At 41.3% G+C, this 19,519-nt stretch overlaps 1 protein-coding gene across 1 annotated transcript in view; it reads left to right on the top strand.

Annotated features, from left to right (window-relative positions):
- WIF1 (WNT inhibitory factor 1) overlaps positions 1 to 19,112 on the top strand; it is a 36,294-nt gene extending 17,182 nt beyond the window's left edge. The window contains exons 3-10 of the mRNA XM_041465632.1: positions 153 to 261; positions 5,004 to 5,144; positions 8,216 to 8,311; positions 9,890 to 9,985; positions 11,339 to 11,434; positions 15,238 to 15,333; positions 15,946 to 16,041; positions 18,281 to 19,112. Of these exons, the coding sequence (XP_041321566.1) occupies positions 153 to 261; positions 5,004 to 5,144; positions 8,216 to 8,311; positions 9,890 to 9,985; positions 11,339 to 11,434; positions 15,238 to 15,333; positions 15,946 to 16,041; positions 18,281 to 18,402 (852 nt within the window). The 3' untranslated portion in view covers positions 18,403 to 19,112. The remainder of the gene's footprint in view (positions 1 to 152; positions 262 to 5,003; positions 5,145 to 8,215; positions 8,312 to 9,889; positions 9,986 to 11,338; positions 11,435 to 15,237; positions 15,334 to 15,945; positions 16,042 to 18,280) is intronic.
- Positions 19,113 to 19,519: the final 407 nt, after the last annotated feature.

The raw sequence follows: 19,519 nt of genomic DNA, 5'->3' as shown, positions 1-19,519 counted from the left end.
AAGTACTCAGGGAAATTATTGAAATTAATCCAGCGAGTGTCATCATGAAAAGTGTAGTAGGTCTGCTATAGTTTATGTGCTCAATAGTTTGCTTCTGTGAATACAATTAAAATAAATTTTTATTTTTTCATTTTTCATTTATTTTGTCATAGGCTGAGTACTACTATGAATTCCTGTCTTTGCACTCTTTGGATAAAGGCATAATGGCTGATCCAACTATAAATATCCCCCTGCTTGGAACAGTTCCTCATAAAGCATCAGGTTTGTACTGTTGTTATCATAAATTTTGTTTCTGTAAAATATGTTCTATGGCCAGTAAAGTCTAAATGTTTCATTATGAATTGTAGTTCTGAAGTTTATTGCCTAAAGCAATACTTGCCACAGTGCTTGGCACCAAACAGTTTGTAATTGCCTCGCCTAAGTACAGCAGCATATTTTGTCTGAGTCAAGACACATGAAGCTTTTACGTGTGAATAAATCAGCAGAAGCTTGTGCAAAATTGTTGCATAAAATTCACGAATGCTATTACTTAAGTTGTACAACTTTTGGAAAACAAATTCTTTGATCACAATCAGAAAAGTTATCAAATTGTTCTGTTTCTCAGAAGCTGCAGTTTGTGGTGGTTCTGCTTTCATTTGGGGTCATCAGGCATTCAGGTCAAGGACACAAGTTCTAGTTTAGGATATGATCATTTATCATTTATCCCTTAGTTGTGCATTCTTAATCCTTCACTGGAATTTACAGCTCCACAGCAGAGGCTGAGCCCAAGCCAATGCAAATGCTCCAGAAATACCATGGTGTGTAGTGAGCTGATTTGAGTAAAAAAGCTTTCCATGAAAGAGTATTGAATCCAGTTAGCTCTGAAGTGGATGAATAACAGTTTATGTGATCTGTTTCACGGTTCATACATGGTAGCCTCTGTTAGGAAGGCAGAAATGTGTATCTTGATGACAGCAGTGTCTCAGTGATCATTGTTTCCTAAATTACCTTAACCAACCTGTAGGATAAATGTGGGAAAGAAATGGGTAACAAAACAGGAGGATTGGACTGCAAATGAAGCACTGATATACAAGTTTTCATATCTGATGAGTTTTTATTCCTTCTCTCTTTTTCAGTGGATAAATTCTGAAAGTTGGTGTATAATATACTCCATTTTCAGTTTGCAGTAGATTGCCACTGAAGTAACATTTCAATACAGCTTTTTGCCATGACACCTGGAATTCAGCTTGAATGATTGGTCTCTCCATTCAGTGTCCAAACAAGGCATATGAATGGTTTTAGTGCTGTAGGGCCCCTCTATTCTGTGCCTTATGGCCAATGGTGGCCATAAGAAGACCTGTGGAAGAGCAAAAGGAGGACAAGCACATGTGACACTTCTGTTTACCCTCTCAGCTTTTACTGCCTTCAGCTTGGAGGATTTCCTGTGTCTTAAGTGATTTGTCTACTTCATAAGCCCCACATGGGTTATAGGTCTCTCTTTCTAGTACTTCTCTAGGCTGTCCTTGAGTCCCTATCATCTTCTGTTATCTCCAATCACCTTGGCAAGGAGTTCACTGCCATCCATTGCATGAAGATCCTCCTCCTGTTGTTTCGAGTCTGGCTGCAACAGCTTCATCTGATGGGCACTGGTCCTTGCACTGGTAGAGACAGTAGTCAATCTACACTGATCATCTTATCCATCATTTTGTGCACATCTATTATGTATCCCCTGATTTTTTTTCTCTTTGCCAGACTTTGAAGAGTCACAGCCTACTCAATTGCTTCTCATTGGATGCAGCCTTGTCCTTCTCTTAGCTTTCTCTAATTCGGTATATCCTGAGATGAGGTACCAAATTCTCCTTGGATTTAAGCGAGATTTAAATCACCTAGGTTCCTTAGACTTATTTGAAAGCCCATTGCCAAGTCCCAGAATTGGTAGCTGATTCAGTGCTCACAACATGGATATTGTTACACCTAAACACAAGGTAAGAAGTTAAGAAGGCTGGAGATGCTTTTCAATGAGAACTTAAAGAGCTAAGACTGCTCAGCTTGTGCAAAAGAAGATATTTGGGAGGAGTGTGGATACCTGCCCAGTGAGAAACAGCTGGCTGCTCATTTCTGGCTGCAGGGAAAAGCCTATGAAAGTCCAGTGGTTCAATCTGAGGTTAGCAAGTTCAAAACAAAGTGAGTCATTTTTGTGGCAGTGATTAACATCTTGAACACCACACTCAGAGAGGTAAGCACAGCTACAGGTCTGTGCCCAGAAGCAATGCAGTGGCCTGTGACTGAGATAGGGCTGGCCCCCTAAGTGGCCCGAGGTGGCCCCTGTGTCCCTGTGTGACCCAGGCAGTGCAGTGCTGGTGCAGGCTGGTGTCACCAGGCTGCTGGCACAGCGCTGCTTCGTGCGTCTCATGCAGCCCCCACAGCCCAGCAGCCAGGCTCAGGAGACCTTCTCTCCCTGCCCACTGCTGGTGCTGAGACATTAAAATATAGGTGCTGAGCATCCAAAGGTGCTGAAATCTCTCCAAGCTCAGAAGCAGAAATCAGTGTCTTCTCTCAGTGCAACACCATCTCTGCTCTGTGTGCCGTGCTGGTAGAGAGTGACAGTGGGCTGCAGGACTGTGTATGGGCTCCCACTCCTTGCCAGACCTTTCATGCCTGCTTCTGTTGAGATTGGTCATTCAGAGATGTCCCTTAAGCAGTCCCACAAGAGACCAAAGGTGGTTTTTGTTGTTGGCCTTGGCATATTTTCTTAGTGGGTCAGGCAATTGCTTGCAAACTTGAAGAGTTTGCAGGCATCCAGGAGTTACTCTCAGCCTGCTTCTACTGAAGACAATTTAGAGAACCTCAGTTTCCTAAGCAGAGGGAAAAGGCATGACCTCCCAGACAAAAAGTATTAAACCTGCATCCTCTGCATCCTAGCAGAGCATTCTAATTACTGCCTAAAATTAAATTAGGTTTAAGTCACTAGGTTTCCTTAGGTTACTTTTCAAATTTGTTAAACTTTCCTTGTTCCTGTTAGAACCATATGCTCTGCAGCCCTGGATACAAGTGCTCCAGAGGATACAGAAATACATATGTGCAGGGGGGGCTGTTGTCTGGCCTGGTGGGAGGATGGTTAACAGAAAGAGGTCCATATCTGTGATTTCCTCTCCTTGTTTTTAGCCAGTGATGGACAAATGTAGAGTGCATCCTGAATTAGGGAAGCAGGGACCAGAGCTGAGGTTTGCCCTACTGTGGTCCTGGTCAACACTGTGATGGGCCATGGGAGCTCATGGCTGGTTTTTTTGCTGCAAGGGACTTCTCTCTGTGCTTTGGTTTGACTGTGGTGCTGTTGGTGGGTGCTTAGCATTATTCAAACAGGCATAAAAATGCAAAGATTCAGGAAGAGCTTAGGGGCTTTATTTCAACTCTGAACCACCACAGAGTTCAGCCAGGATCCAGGTGGTTTTTGCTCACAGGAGGGTCCTTTACTGCATAGCTGTGTGCCTAGCTGTGCAGACACATGAGAAGTCCAAAAATTCCAGAGTGGGCAGTGCTGGAATAAAAGGTTTATGATCTGTGGCCTTGGACTCTAGGGATGCATTGCTGGGTTTTTCCCTAGGCGTTTAAACCACAGCCAGATGTCAGGGGAGTTCAGGGGTTGCTACCAATTCAATGAAATCTAGATGCAGCTATAGTGCTGTCATTAACAGTCTGCCACACCTTCCTCCCCATTGCAATTTGTTCAACTAAAACACATCCTAATCCAAGCTCTGATTTCCTGCACTTATGCTATAAGGAGGTTACTGGAGTTTAAAAAGTTTACAGCATTTAAAATGTATTTTTAAAATTATCAATTGTGTTTCCTTCTTGCCACCTGGTTACATGGTTTTGTTCTTTGCAAAGGTTGGTGCAAAAGCCCTTTGACGATTGTAATTGCTTTAGAATGAGAACTGCAAGGCACCTTTCTGTTTGTAGGACTTACCAGAGGTAGAATTTGTTTTAGCAATAAATTATTCCGTATTTTACCAAGGCACCAAATAACAAAAATGGCCAAATTATGGCTTGCAAAATTTTTATAACCAGCAATCTAAAACAACCCAAATGTAGGGCTTTTAGCTCTGTATTTTATTAGGAAATCATAGACCAGCTTCAGAAGAAGGGAATAAACAATTTCTATTAGTTGGATTTGACTTATCAAGCAGCTAAGAAGAGCCAATTTTGAAGAAAAGAGATAAAATCATTGCATCTGAAGATTATTTAAGATCACTTGTGACAATTACAACAGAGAATTCCACAGTTCTGAGGTATTGGTCTTACTTCATCATTAAAATACTCCAGATTTACTGGCCTTAATTAGTTGCTTAAACTCTTTGTATTTCAAAAGTGTTTGAACACTTTTCCTGGAAAAGCAGTGTCCAAATGTCACTACGCTTAATTAGTTCTGTCAGAATGAGGTGTCTGTGTCTTCTTTTTACAAACTGCACCCATGATCATACTTATCAAGTGTATCATTTGTCAGCACTTTATGGAGTAAGTTTTCATTAGATCAGTATCTTATTAGGTAATAATTGCAATATCCAAACTAGAAAAACTTACATAAAGTAACATTTTCCCTAAATATATGTTTTTACAGAAGTCATAGGACAGCCCAGAAAATTTAGACTCAGAAGTGAGAAGTTCAACTCAGAAAATCAAAAGTAGGCTTCCAGCTTGTTTTGATATATCCTTAGGTACCTCCACATGAGTAATTTCCTCATCTCCAAGAAAAGTATGGCTGTGTTAAGATCACTGTCTGCACTATAGACTCTTGGGGTTATTTCAGCAAATGAGCACAAGCTCTTCTCCTGTCCTGCTTTACTTCTAACCCTAGAGCCACCTGTGAATAAAGGGATCTGTGTTACATTGTTTCGTCAATAGCATTCTTCCAAAGCTTAGATACGTCTATAATTTTATTTTTTTAGTATTGCAATGTATGCTTTTGTATGTATGTATATATGTGCATGTAAATGTAAGTGTTATTGGTATTATTATCCTTTTAGTTGTTCAGGTTGGATTTCCTTGCCTTGGAAAACAAGATGGGGTTGCTGCATTTGAAGTGAACGTGATCATAATGAATTCAGAAGGCAATATTATCCTCCAGACCCCTCAGAACGCCATCTTCTTTAAAACCTGTCAACAAGGTAACACTGAAGAAAACATGCTGGAATGCTGTTAGACCAGGTCACCTAACTGTCTTATATTTCATTTAGGATAAGAGCTCGAGAGGATGGAAGTAAAGCAGTCACACAATATGTAGCAATCATGGTGAATTCCAGGCTTTCTGGCTCTGTGTGCATTTGCTGATCATTTACTATGTGTTTACTGAGCCTTTTCTTACAGAACTCCCTTAGCAGAATGAGTTGGAGACATTTCTCCCTCCTCCCGTTCACTGCTCATCACATTAAGAGCATTGATAGAGATGTATCATATGAAAAGCCCCTGTTGGCAAACAATTCAAGGTGCTTGGAGGAGAGCTAGTTCTGTGACAGCACATTCCAGAGATGGCACATCATCTGGGGAACTGACCTGCTGGGAGCTATAGTGGGGACACTGGTATCAATTAATGCTGTCAGTGCCTCGGTTCCAGCTTAGTGTCCTTAGTTCCCTAAATCTCAAACTTGCACATCCAAACTGAATACAAAAATCTTAATTCAGAACATTTCTGCAAAACTTGGCTTTACCTTCTCTGTAGCTCAGGTGCAGCCTCTTGGCTTTTGATACAGGTAAAATGGTGGAAGTTGGTGTTCAGTACTTCCAGTTATCAGAGGGCACGCTGGCAGGAGAGCCATGAAGTTTTTGCAGTGTTTGCTTGGAAAGGAGAGCACTTGTTTAGTCAACTGATCTATGAACCATAAGCACTGTGTAACAAGACTTTCTGAATTAATTCAATACACCACAAACTATAATTATCACTTTAAGCTGAGGCTATGGAAATTGAAAAATCAGTGTCCAAGATAGGATAATTATCCCATATCATGTGCAATTGTATCAAATTAACCCATGACAGGGCTGATGTACAAAGAACAAGATTTTTTTCTTCCCCTATTACATCTTCGTTCACAGTCCCACATTTTCTTCACTGCACTATTTTCTCTGAGATAATTGGCTGTAGTGTGGCTTCAAAGAGAGAGTAGTGGGAGCAAAAGCTGTTTGTTCTTTGAAACCTCACTATGCCCAAATAGCAAAGCTGCTTGTTCCCTTTGAAGCCTTGCTGCTGCCAATTAGCCCAGGGAAAGTGGAGGAGGGGGAGAAGAAGTGGACAGAGAAACAGGAAGAAAAATGGAAGATTTAAGTACACAAAAACAATCAGATCTCATGTATGAAGTTGTGTGTCTGGTGTAAATACAACATAAAACTTTTCGTATCTTTTTATTTTCAGTTCAGATCAAAGATAGTGAACTTAGTAAACTTTGAAAATAGCATTGGGGTATTCTAATAGGGAGAGCAGAGTTACAGGTCTGTATTTTGGAAAATAATGGCTTAAAGAGGAAGGGCTCCAGACTCAGTTTAGTCGTAGCAGTCATCCAGGTTATCATTTCTGTGTTATTATTTGTTGTTACCATTTTAATACGAGCTGTAATATCTAACAATTTAGCAGTATTGCATCATATGACCTCTGAAGAAACCTGGGGTTGATTATTGTCCCAGTCCTTTGTTCATGGAGCCAGCTGAGAGACACAGGGAAGATTTCCCAAACTTTAGAGACACGCAGAGGAGGAGCTTTGTCACGCATCTTTTGCTTACTGGACACAGGGCAGGAATGGGAGTTATTCCAGCCCATACTGGAATAACTCCCATTCCTGCCCTGTGTCCAGTAAGGTGAAAACAGCAGTGTTTTAGGATAGAGGCTGAGATGCATAAGAATGTCTTTAGTGGTTGGTGTTAGAGCAGGTGGTAGTTTCCTTCCTCTGAAACATATCATACATGTTGAAGAGCTCCTGTCAGGGCCCTAGTCACTGTTTGCAGTTGTTCTTGGCCATGCAGAAAGGCCTCAGCAGAGGAAGTGAGGGGAGCAAGGGAGCAATTTTGTGGATAAGAGAGGATTTGTTGTGTCTAAGAGGTGGTCACAAAGAAAAAATATGTTTTCCTATTTTTCTGCTTGAAATGGTATGTATTTAAGCATGCATTTTTTTGGTAATGAATAGCAGCTCTGCATTTGAGTACAAAGAGAGAAGTATTTCCAGAAAAAACCCTAGAATACAGTGTTAGAACACAGTAGGACCAAAAATCCTTTACTACAATTACTACGGCTGCAAACAGCTTTACTTTTAAGGAATATCATTTTACCTCAGAGGTTTTGAACCTTCTCACTTGGGATGTCACACAACAGAGCATCAAGATGAGGAGGTGGTGCCTACCACTGATCCCTACTGATGCTGAGTTTTATTAATGGGAATAGGCAGTCTCTCCTGCCTGCCTTATTCTCCGTGAGGGATCTGGGAAGGCATTTTTGAGTAATTGTTTTTATACCCAGCAGCCCTTTTTTATGGTGTTCCAAAGGGCTTGATTTAGTTTGCCCTCTTGTTTGATGGGCTCTGGTGTTTTGAGGATAGTGGTGGCACCCAGAAGTATCTTTCATCCTTGTATAATCCTGCCAGTGTTGCTAAATGCTTTTACATATTTGATCGATAACCAAGATATGAATGAGAGCTGATGATGATGCAGAACTGTTGTGCAGGAGGGCTTTCATCTTCCTTTCTGGCCTTCTTCCATTTAGCCTTGATACTCACTCTTTCATGTGAACACAGATTTCATCATTGTCACCTCAGCAGTAGCAGATGTGGTAATTAATGCAATGCAAGTTGCAGTGATGTCTGCTTCAGGCTGCAGAAATCGAAACTGGTCCTGCACACTAAGGGTAGGTCTAACCAGCCATGCAAGTTCTGCACTAAGTTGCCTGCTCATTTCCACACAGAAAATAAAGTACTGGATTGAGCAGAGCAGAGCATCCACATAGAGATGTGAAAGTGCAGAGTCCACCAACAAGTTTATCACCCATGTGAACATGTGATGGAACATCTATCTGTAGACTACTAAAAGAGAAACCAATTTATCTTGAAGAAATCTTAGCTGAATTTCCATTTCTTCAGTGTTTGTCTGCCAGCAAATATTTTAACTCTTGTGTCAAAGAAATATATTAATGCTACTGAGATCTGGCTGGCAGCTGAAGTATATAACATTTTAATTATGATTGTTGTTATATTTTCTGAAGCGGAATGTCCAGGAGGATGCAGAAATGGAGGGGTTTGCAACGAAAGACATGTCTGTGAATGTCCTGATGGATTTTACGGGCCTCATTGTGAGAAAGGTAATTTAATAGAAAATCTCAACTGTCTTCTTTACCACAATCTCAAGAAAACCGTATCTCCTGCACTGTAGGCTCTCCAAAAATTAAGAATGGCCTGTTCTGAAGATTTCATATATTTTGAGTTCATACATGTAAGAGAATTGTTATTGTCATCCATGGTCTAGTGGAAATATGAATTGCTTACATAAGAAATATTTTCTCTTTCACAAATTACTTTTAACAAAAACTGATGCAATAGTAAAGTGATCCTTAATCACAGGGAATCCATCTGGCAAGAAGATTAAATAAAACTCTTCTGCTAATGAGGACTAGCTGTGAAACAAAGCACAGTGCTTTTGTTGCTCTGCATTTGTTTATTTGCAGATAAGATCAGATATGTAAGCAGGCTGAAAACAAAAATGGGAAGATGAAGGGAAGATTCTCTTTCTCTTCCATGAGTGGATAATAGCCCAAACCAACATTTCCAGAAGTGAAGAACCAGGAAATTGGTGTGACTTGGCAAGGAAACTAGATCTTCTTCCTATCCCTCCCTTCCTTTTCCCAGTGGCAGTCCCTCCCCAGGGCGACGGGAGACACCCATCCCCACGGGCATCCTACTCCAATACAATCATTCACTCCCAGATACGCTGGCTACAGCAAAAATATTAGATACAAAGGATCAAGGACTGTTCTCTGGCCTGGAGAGTGACTGGCACAGCTTACATTAATATGTTTAATAAACTCTTACCTTCCAGCAAACCCATTACAAACTCACTCCTGGGAGGAGCCCGTGGTCACTACTCATCCCAGAAGCATGGCCAGGAGGATTTGCTGGTCAGCCGGGACAAAGCCGAGCCACCAACAGTTTCACAAGATGATTTCACAAGCCCATTTGGCCCTGTGCCTGGGTGCTGTTTAACTCAGCAGCATGGACCCGACCTCACTGCATGTACCAATTGTGGGCAACCACAAAGTGAAGCATTGCCCCCTAACATGCCTCCCTGAAGGGCTTTTTGGGGTGGCCACAAGGCAGAGATGTCTTGGAAGAGCACAGGGGCTCCCGAGAAGATTCACTGGGAGCATGCAGGACAGTTTGGCTGTGCAGCAGGCTTTCCTAGCCAAAATTAGATAGCCATGCTTATGCTCAGGTATGCAGGAGTAAGGAAGGTTTATTGTAAAGCCTGCCTGGGAACCCCATTGAGTTACTGACCCCTGTGAGATAGTCCTGCCTGCACAGCTGAGGAGCCAGACTACAGTTGTAGAGAGGACTGGGGGGATTTTAAGTATCCAGAGTGTGTAGGTGTATGTTGGTACTTTGCTCTCCCCTGTACAAGAGGCAATTTCTGTTTACATATGGAATCAGATCTGAACTCGAATTAGCCTACAGTTTTTAGTAGCACTATATAGAAATTGCCATATACAAACCAAAGATGTAACAGAATTAACCCCCTAAGAGAGGCCCCTTGCAAAGGTGACTTAGAACAATAAGCAGAAGGAAAAATAGCTTAAGGGGTCAATGTGCATGTATTTAAATACCAGGAAATATTGACATTTGGACATTGCCACCAGCCATGCTTTTTCTGCTCTTCCACCCCTCAGCACTGTGTGTTCCTCGCTGCATGAACGGCGGGCTCTGCATCACACCCGGCCTCTGCATCTGCCCCCCGGGCTTCTACGGCATCAACTGCGACAAAGGTAAACGCCAGCCCGAGCCCAGGCTCTGCACGCAGCAGCCGCTCTTCACTCACCTCTGGCACTTTCCCTCTAGGAGTGCATTTTGGAAAGTCAGGCAAGCAATAAGTAAATGTTTTAGAAATATTGTGATTCTTAAAATAGATGCTGTAGCACAGCCCAGCAGCTGCTGGAAGAATAGGAATTTGCAGGTATCCATGCACCCCAGCTCTGTGAAGGGTTGTTTGGATAATCACTTCAGCTGATCCACTGAATACTGTGGATCTTACCACAAAAATCACTTCTATTTCTGGGACGAGAAAAAAAAAAAAAAGGCAAAAATAAAACCCCTCTATTTGATCTTTAGTTTTCTGCAGTAAAATTAATTTTACTAATTATTTAGTACATTAATGTGCTGCATCTGGACACATGAAAAAATATGCAGGCTATTAATTTTTTGTTGCTGCATTGGGACTCATGAAGCGTAAAAACCAACAATCAGTTGTTCAGAACAGTAATTGGGAACAGTCTAGGCTACCATGTAGAAAGAACCAAGTACTTTCCTGCAGAAATGTAACTGACCTGCTCATGGCAGAGTGTCATGCTCCATTTGTCATTGCAGGTCTATGTGAAGTAAATACTGAATGCAAAAGGTCCTAGAGGCCTTTTCAGCAAAATAGCGGGAACATTCCTATTACTTTACACAAACTGTTGGCGTCAATGCCCTCACGTCTTCTATCTAGTCTTTGAATAGACTTTCACCACTTTTAGAAAATACTTCAAATGTGCACTTTAATTAAATGCTCCTGATGTCTTGAAGGATTAATGTGAATCCCAGCTGTTTGGTGAAAAGTCACATCTAACGCAATGTAAGTTATTTGGCAGCTGAAAGTCAGAGCATTTGCATCTATGTCACCACATAGAAAAACTCACAGAGGTTTCTTTTCGGTCAAAGGAGTACTCAAGAACTGTGGTGAAGTACTGTGGTGAACTTCTACTCCTCTTGTAGAAGTAGCTTCCAGTGCTAGGCTGTGCTCCTTTTATCAGACACCGGCAGTTTCAATAGCAATAGTGCCTTAATCCCTCAATGAGCTTTATGTGTGGGGGTTGATAAAGATGTAGCACAGTCTGTCCTCAGAGAGCTCACTGCAGTATTGTTCACTTGTCTCCTTCTATATTGCCTTGTGTGTGTGCCCATGTAAAGCATTATGTAGGAATAACTGCATTTCAGTCTTACTTGTAAACCAGATGAAAAGAGGTTAATCCTGCTTTTACAACCTACTCAATGTCTGCTTATGATGAACAGCAGAGAACATTAAGTCCAAGTTAGTCCTAGTTCATATTAATGACCTAGTTCATTCCTTTTATTTGTTTCAGCAAACTGTACAACAACCTGTTTCAATGGAGGGACGTGTTTCTATCTGGGAAAATGCATTTGTCCTTCAGGCTATGAGGGAGACCAATGTGAAATTAGTGAGTAGCATCTTTGTGTGCTTGCTTTCATTTATGTCAACTTCTTCTAGTGTCAATGCCTGAGTGATACCATGTGAGCTGCCTCTGCTGGGCACAGAGCACACAGCAGTTTGGGACCCTCAGAATCAGATGCCACATGCCTCCAAACGAGTCTCCTACTCAGAAGTTTGATTCATTGCTGGACCATCTCACCCCCTGCCCTGTTCTGTTTTCACTAGTAACCAGGCTTGGTAGCAATCCTCAAGCCATGAGTACGCAAGCAGTGCCCTGTGGCAGACAGATGTGCTGCCGTGCCAAGCCTGTGGGGTGCATCTATTTTCAAACATTATGGCAAATCACACCTGGGCACAGCAGATTAAGTTTAAGCTGTCACCTCTGAAAGGGCTACTATAATTTGGGGATGAAAATATTTGGGGCAAAAGGAGAACTGAACTGTAAGAGCTGAAGGCTTTCATGTAGCATGTAAAATTACATTCACAAGGTAACTTGAGGATGTACAACCAGACCTCATTCTTCCTGGACTTCGAACTTCTAACAGGACACTGTGCAGGAAAGCTTTCCCTGTTGTAAATATCCCACCAATATTCCCCAGCCCCTTCACAGGAGCATGGAGAACAGTATTTGACCTAGGATATGTAAATGCTGTTTTTTTAATATATGTCAGTAGAAACAAGTCCTCCTCACAATTAGGGCTTTTTTATCACTTGGGAAACACATGGAAATAAACTCTTAACTTGCTATCAGCCAATACACAAGAAGTGAATTACTATGCAAAGAAAGTACACAGATACAGTAAGACCCACATTTATGTGTAGATTAACAATAGGTGTATGTAAATGTTTCACCATGTCTCTATGCATAACAAGGCATTTTGCAACTCCTTTTTACAGCATCAAAAATTCAGGGAAAAAGAAGCAGCAAAGCTTTATTGTTATTGAATAAATAAAGATTGCCTATTGATATAAATTCAGACCATATACCACAAGAACAACAGTGTGCGTTTTCACTGGATTTACCTTTGCTTACATCAAGCTCAAATTTGACTATTTGGCATAACCCTATTTCTTTCTTCAGTCCCTAAAAAGTCAACATTATTGACATTTTTCAGATGAAGATTAAATTTTAATTCAGAGAGAAGCGTGTATTGTAGTGGTTTTTTTTGAGAAGAATTCTTAGAACTGTTATTGCAGCATGTATCATTAAGGGCAGTCCATTTAATTGGTCTGTCTGAGGACCTGAAGCTCGTATTTGTTGACTGCTGCTTGGGATAAGTGCAACTGTTTTGACTTCCTGGAAAGGCTTACCTGTGAAACTCAAATTAAGTTAATTAAAATGCAGGCAGTAAACTAGCTTCTGTACAAAAGATAAAAGAGCAAATTCAGATCACGGTATGCTGAGACCTGAACTGGGACAGTGTCAATGAGAGCAAGGAAAGCACTTACTCTGGCTCTTGTAAAGCCAGGACTGCAATTGTTAGGCTGTGATTGACAGCTGTCATCATCCCTGGGCACTGCACCAGCACAGCAGTGGAAGACTGCAAGAAATCTAGACAAGGCTTAGAAACACCAGAGCAGAAACACAACTCAGTCCATTTTCTTAGATCCACGGCCAGCTACATTCAGTCATGGGATTCTTAAAATAATGAGTGGGAAAAACCTTTCAACAGGCAGAAAGCCATCTTCTGAAAATTGCAAGGTTTTCTTGTTTGGTTTTTTTTAGCATTGGGTATAGGCTTTCAGTGCTTGTGTAATAATTTAATCCCTCTGTAAGACTCCTGCGAAGTATACTGAACCCAGTCCACAAGACCAGCAGGCATTCACAGTCTTCCAGGTTTTTTTCTAATTAGTGTTTCACTTTGAATCCAGAGAGTTTTATTTTGCTTTGGATTCCTCCCTTACTTGTCACCAGCTGTTTTGTTGCTTTTTCCATTTCTTAGTCAGTAACAGAGAGAGTTATTACTCTTTCCTTCATTCTGTGACAATATCTTATTCCAAAGTTAATTGAGCTGTGCTGAGCCAAATGCTTGCCTGTTGCAACTTGGTGGAAGTTGGTGTCACGTCTCTTGACTCATATCCTCCAGATTTACTTAAAGAACTAGGAAAGTGCATTGATTTTTTTAGCATTGTTCTTTCCAATTGTTAATTACTTGGAATGCAAATTTTTGCAAATTAGAATGCCTAATGTTTCCCTGCCCAAAGGTTCCTGCAGAGGAATTGTGCTTTTGCAGAAACTCTCCTTAGCACCATTTGTTCCATCAGCTGCTTATGAAGCTTCTTTCAGGGTTATTAAAATAATTATGTAGAATAGGAATGAGTGTTTCCTTTATATTGACAATACACTTGTGTATCACATAGGTCTTCAGGGTCTGAGGGCTAAGCAGGTGCTGCCTGTGATGTTGAGCTCCCAAGAGGGCAGTCTGTGATCATGAAATGAGGTTTTCAACACAGCAAGCCACTGTTGATGCTTAAATTATGACATGTAGGTCTCAGTTAATACTTTTCTTTAAAAAAAAAATAAGGGAAAGGGAAAGCGGGAAAGGGAAAAAGAAAGGAAAGGAATCAGTTTGCTGCCCCAGGTTCCAGTTTTAATTTACTCACAGATTCAGGTAAATATTAGTGTTAAATCTAGGGAGGGAGCCTTTATTTTCTCTTTTCAGAAGAATCTAGGAAGTCTAGTGGCATTAGAAAAGGTAAAAAATGGTTTTGGACCACAATGAGAAAAGCTGCACTGATACATATGGGCGCCAAGGTAGCAGGAAAGTGAGGGTGCAGTTCCTGCTGGTCCAAGAGTGCCCAGGGAAGTGACAGTAAGCCTCCCTCAACCTAGGAGTGACTGAGCTCATGGGCACTGTGCTTCCCTTCCTAGAGAGGAGTGAAGATTTAATTAGTTCAGAAATGCAGACAAATTCTAACAAGGTATAGGCAGTCTGATGGTGGGACATTGGACGTTAAATTTGGGGAAGGTCCCTGGTGTGTCATGCCCAGCATGAAAGAAAGAAAGAAACTGAGTGTGGTTCTCCTCCAGGAGGGACCTCCTCAGTCCCAGGCGATCAGGGCCAAACAAGACTTCCCACAACAACAACAACACCTGACCCAGCCTATGCCTTTGGCAAAGGCTGTTTGTGAAGGAAAGTAATTTCCAGACCAAGAGCCTGGAAAAATGTCTGCCAGTTCCGATTACTGTTAGCAAAGTTGATCTGTGCTTTGCAAACAGGAAAGAAGGGCATGTATTTGTAATGTGCCCTTAGTTTCTGAGCTGCCATGTGGAACATCCCTCATTGCACCATGCACAGCACCACGGTGCTCCCAGCCTGAGCTACAAGCTGAAGGGCCCAGCCAATCTATTTACTGTCTGCAGGTAGCAGCCATACCTGTCATTTCCTGAGTGTCTTACTGCTCTCAGATGTCACTAGATTTTTTTCTGCTGGGGCCCCTCAGGTTTGGATCCTGCTCTTTGGAACTGCATGGTCGGGGCAGGGCTGCCCCCCTGTAAAGGGTGAGGAGACCAGGAGTCAGTACTGACCAGTCATGTGGGGGATTCTGCAGAGGCAGAGTGGCACAGACCTGGGCAAAAGCTGCAAGGTCACACAGGCTTTGGCCATGCCAAATTATTGTCATATTCTCAAAGGAGAAGAATGCTTATAAGTTGGAAGCACAGACTTGCAGCAGAGTCTTTCCTGATGGATCCATAGCTCACACTCTAACATCTGATGAGTTTTTCAGGTACAAGGCAAGCTTGTCAGACACTTGTCTCCAGTAGGCACAGGGGGCTAAGTCCATTGTGTCTATGTTTTCAATTTCTAGGTAAATGCCATCAACCCTGTCGAAATGGAGGCAGATGTACCGGTAAGAATAAATGCAAGTGCTCCAAAGGCTACCAGGGAGACCTGTGTTCAAAGCGTGAGTACCAAAGCCGCTCCAGCAGTCCTTGTGGGAACATCCAGCTCACTGTGCAGTATCTTTTTTACATAACGTCAGTGCTAATTGTCTGTTGTCAAAGTAGTTCAAGTTATCTTACTTTCTGGATGTACATCATACACCAGACTTAAGGAAATTACGAAACAAGAAACATTTTTTAACAGAAGCGTCCTCAAAGTCTCTTCTGTACTCTTGAGCTTCTATAAACCAGCAGTGTGTCAGCTCAGCAATGGCACTTCAGTAACAGAGAAATGCTTAATAAAATGTCAATGCTTTGCCATGTTAAAATACAATGAGAACACTTCGTGAGGGGGGTGCTGGGGACTACTCTCCTCTGGCTGGTTCTGATGGATGCTCAGCTCTGCTGTACAACCTGATTCCCTTGCCAGGGGCTGAGCCAGACCTTGCAGGTAAAGAGAGGGGTGTGGATTATTTCAGGGCTCTGACTGCACTCAGTGCAAAGGCATAGATTTACTTTGAGAGCCACCCCTGTGCCAGGACCAACCCATCATGTGAAACAGCAGGGAAAGCAAATGTGGACTGTCTCTGGATGAAATGTCAAGAGACCAGGTGTATGTGTTCGCTTTTTTACAGCTGTCTGTGAACCCAGCTGTGGCCTGTATGGCACCTGTGTGGAGCCCAACAAATGCCAGTGCAAAGAAGGCTGGCACGGGAGACACTGCAATAAAAGTAAGTGAGAAACAAACCCTGAGAGTCTTATCTGAGGTGTTACACACCCAGTGCTATACAGAAATGACTGCCTCAAGAGCCTTTCCAGCATCATTAATGATACCACACTCCTTTTTCTCTAATCTTTAATCCAAGCAATAAAATAAAGGTTTTCAATACTCCATAATTTTACCTACTTTAAAAAATTTCATAATAATTTGAAAGTGTTTTAACAAGACCATTTTTGTATTAGAAATTCCAGAATCTGGTATCAATCAGAGGAGGACCTTGCTTGTCTTCCAACCACAGCATGGAAGGGATCCAATTCTTTCAATAATCCTCAGTAATATCAGCTAGCTTTGAAATGCTGGGTAGGTATTTTTAAAAGTAAAACTCTGACACATTTTAAAACCAATTGAAACTTAGAAAAGATACAATGTCCTTTAGAAATTTTGGAGAAAACTTGAAGAATTATGCAAGATCTGTTCTTAGTAACTTCACATTTTTCTTCTTCTCTTCCTACCCATGTTCCATGGTATACAAAATACATTGCCCCAAAGCAAAGTTAAAGTTCTTGAAATTAATTTCTGTTGTGCTTTTTGGTCCATTTACCATCTATTGTAGCAACTGATCATTTCACTGGGCTTAAAATGGTACTGTATAATTATTTGAAATACAATTGGATATATCCAGTAAGAACTTCAGATTTAATTTTATGTTTCATGTGCAACAATACTGTAACAGCAGATCTTCAATATGTGATCTTTATATACTCCCAAAAGATACTAATGTATATCACTGTTGGCTACCAATTCACATGTCATGTTTTATGTGTCAATAAGAATAAAGTTGAAAAATTTTGCAGCTACAAAACTAATCAGCCATAAAGAATGTGAACCTTAAATTGCAGCATCAACTGAATGCTCACTTTTATTAAAACCTGTTGAAGCATATGATTTTTGTCACATCAAAATGTATTAGAATAGATACAGTATTTTCAAGAAAAACTGAGTATTATCCAACTAAGATGGATTTTGCTGTGAAAATTAGGTTTGCTGTGAAAATTGGGAGTCTGCTTTTCTGCTGTTACCTAGTGGATTTGTGTTTAAGTATTCTTGCTACTCTCTGAAGGAGAAATACCATTAACATAAGTTATGGTTAGAAAAAAGATACAAGGAAATGAGCCAGTACAAACTACAGTTTGTAAGTTTGGTATGAACTTTTTCTTCCTGTCATACTCTTCCTATAAAGAACGCAGATAGCAAATTAAAACAAATACATACTTTAGGTGACCATCACCAAAGAAGTAATTGCCTGTACAACAAACCCAAAGTTCACACCTGCCTTGTGATAAGAAGTCAATAATCTCACATTATTGTAAACTCCAAGGTTTTGCATCCTTCATTACTTGGAGTTTGGGTACAGTCCTGCTATGTTTAGTACTGCAAAACTCTCTTTGTATTCAGCAAAGAAATTGTGAAATGGACATTTGGGCAAACTTCAACCGCATTTTAAGTGTCCATTAATGTGCATGCAGAGCAGTTCCCTCTTTTCAACCAAAACCAAACATCACTGGGTCTTGAGAGGAGCTTTATAGTTAACTTGAGAGACTTGTTTCATATTCCATCAAATGAATGGCTCTTTGGTAAAGCTGTTTTCTTAAAAAAGAAGTGGTTAAAAAATTGAACAGAGAACTCAGTTTTTCAAAGTAATTTCCATTAGCTTTAAGTAATAAGATGAGTAAATGAACCTATAAAGAATTACAACATAATACTTTGGATTCCACTTTTATTGTTCACTTTCATTTTCCACAACAAAGCAGCTCTAGTAAGCCAGTTTCAGATGGCTTTTTTTCCCCTCCAGGTGTTTATGGTCACTGGTGTTCTTTTTCTTTGCATTCAGCCATAAAGCAAAGCCCAGCTCAGGTAGCTGGTGCAGATTCTCCCCAGGGGGTTGCTTACGCCCCACTCTAGGGCTGGCAGATCATCATGACTGTAACCCAGCTGGTGTGGGGGTTACAGATGTGCACCCCAGGCTCAGTGGCTGTGCTGGGCTCCCTGGGCTGCCTGGCCAGGCCAAGCAGCTTTCTGTCCGGCAGGACTTCGTTCATCCTGGGGGCTAACAGAGGCATCAGCACTTTTGTAAGGCAAAGCAAAATCCTTTGTTCACATGGGTAAGACAGTTTCCACTTGAAATATTAGCTGTGGATCATAAGCCCACTTCTGTGGATTCTTTTTTCTTGAACTGGATCATTTTCCAGGGTACGGAGCCAGCGGTCTGAGCGCCCTGAGGCCAGCAGGCAGCAAGCACAGGCAGCACACGCCTTCGCCAAAAAGGGCCGAGGAGAAGCATGTCCCACCCGAATCCAATTATATCTGGTGAGCTCCAACATCTGAAATGGTTCGTGTTACACAAAGTTCACAGCCTTCATTAACCTCCCCTGGATTGAATGTTAAAATGCTGTTCGTTACATTTGAGATTACCGGCTGGAATTTTGTTAGCTTCATTATAAACCACTGAGCTGACACTTACTATTCCTTTTAAGTTTTATAAATACTTCTGTAGCATGATTATATAGGCTTCTTCTCTCAGTGCTTTGAATGGTGTGTTGTACTACACTCCAGTTACAGCTAAACTTCCTTTTTTTGGTTATATAGCAAATATTATCCAAAAATTAAGTAACAATATTCAAGCAGAAAATCCTGTAGATGCTAACCCTGAATTATTTCAATGACTACAGATGCAATTTGCCTAAGGCAAAAGAAAGGTGCATTTTACAAATTTTTACAAATTGTGTATTTAGACTTTTCCCTAAGAAAAACAAATAGATAAATAAATAAGTTGCCTAATTTAAAAACTGAATAACTCAGTTCAGTGTTATTTTTGGCTTTACAGTTTTGTGTATTAAAAAGAAACTGCAGTGGTACCATTTAACCGACGTAATATATTGTAAACAAAGTAGAGCTATAATGTATGAAGTTTCTGCATCAGCTTGAAGCAATATAATATATTGTAAACAGAACAGCTCTTATGTAATAAACTTTTTATACTGATTTTTATGTATAAATAAAGACGCTGCTTTAGTTTTTTGAGTACTGCTCTGTGTGGCCTCCTGTGGTCTCATCAGTGCTGGGTTGGGACGATGGCTTTTCTAGGGCACCCTCATAAAACAGTGGCACTGTGGGGTTGGTGTCCCTCTGTCTGCCTTTAGCCCCACAGCTCTTCAAAATATTTCAGAAGAACAACTTCTTGTCCCTTGGCCAAGGAGGGGAGAAGACGGAGGGCCGCGTGTTTCACTCCCTGTACTTGTCCTCCTTGTACCTCGTCCTCCTTTCCGCCAGCACGGCCAGCCAGCCGTGTTGGTGTGCCCAGTTTGTGGCACCTCAGGTGCTCAGAATATTCTTCATACAGCTTCTGTCCCAGCAGGTGATAGTCCAGCCCTGGCCATGTTTCCTGCTCAAGGGTGATGGTCCTGTGTCGTGTTGTGATCGCTCTGTAG

Source organism: Pyrgilauda ruficollis, unplaced genomic scaffold (genome assembly GCF_017590135.1).
Source record: "Pyrgilauda ruficollis isolate IOZ18807 unplaced genomic scaffold, ASM1759013v1 scaffold19, whole genome shotgun sequence".
NCBI lineage: Eukaryota > Metazoa > Chordata > Aves > Passeriformes > Passeridae > Pyrgilauda > Pyrgilauda ruficollis.
Note: the sequence above shows the minus strand (reverse complement) of the source record. Positions and strands in the feature narration are given on the sequence as shown.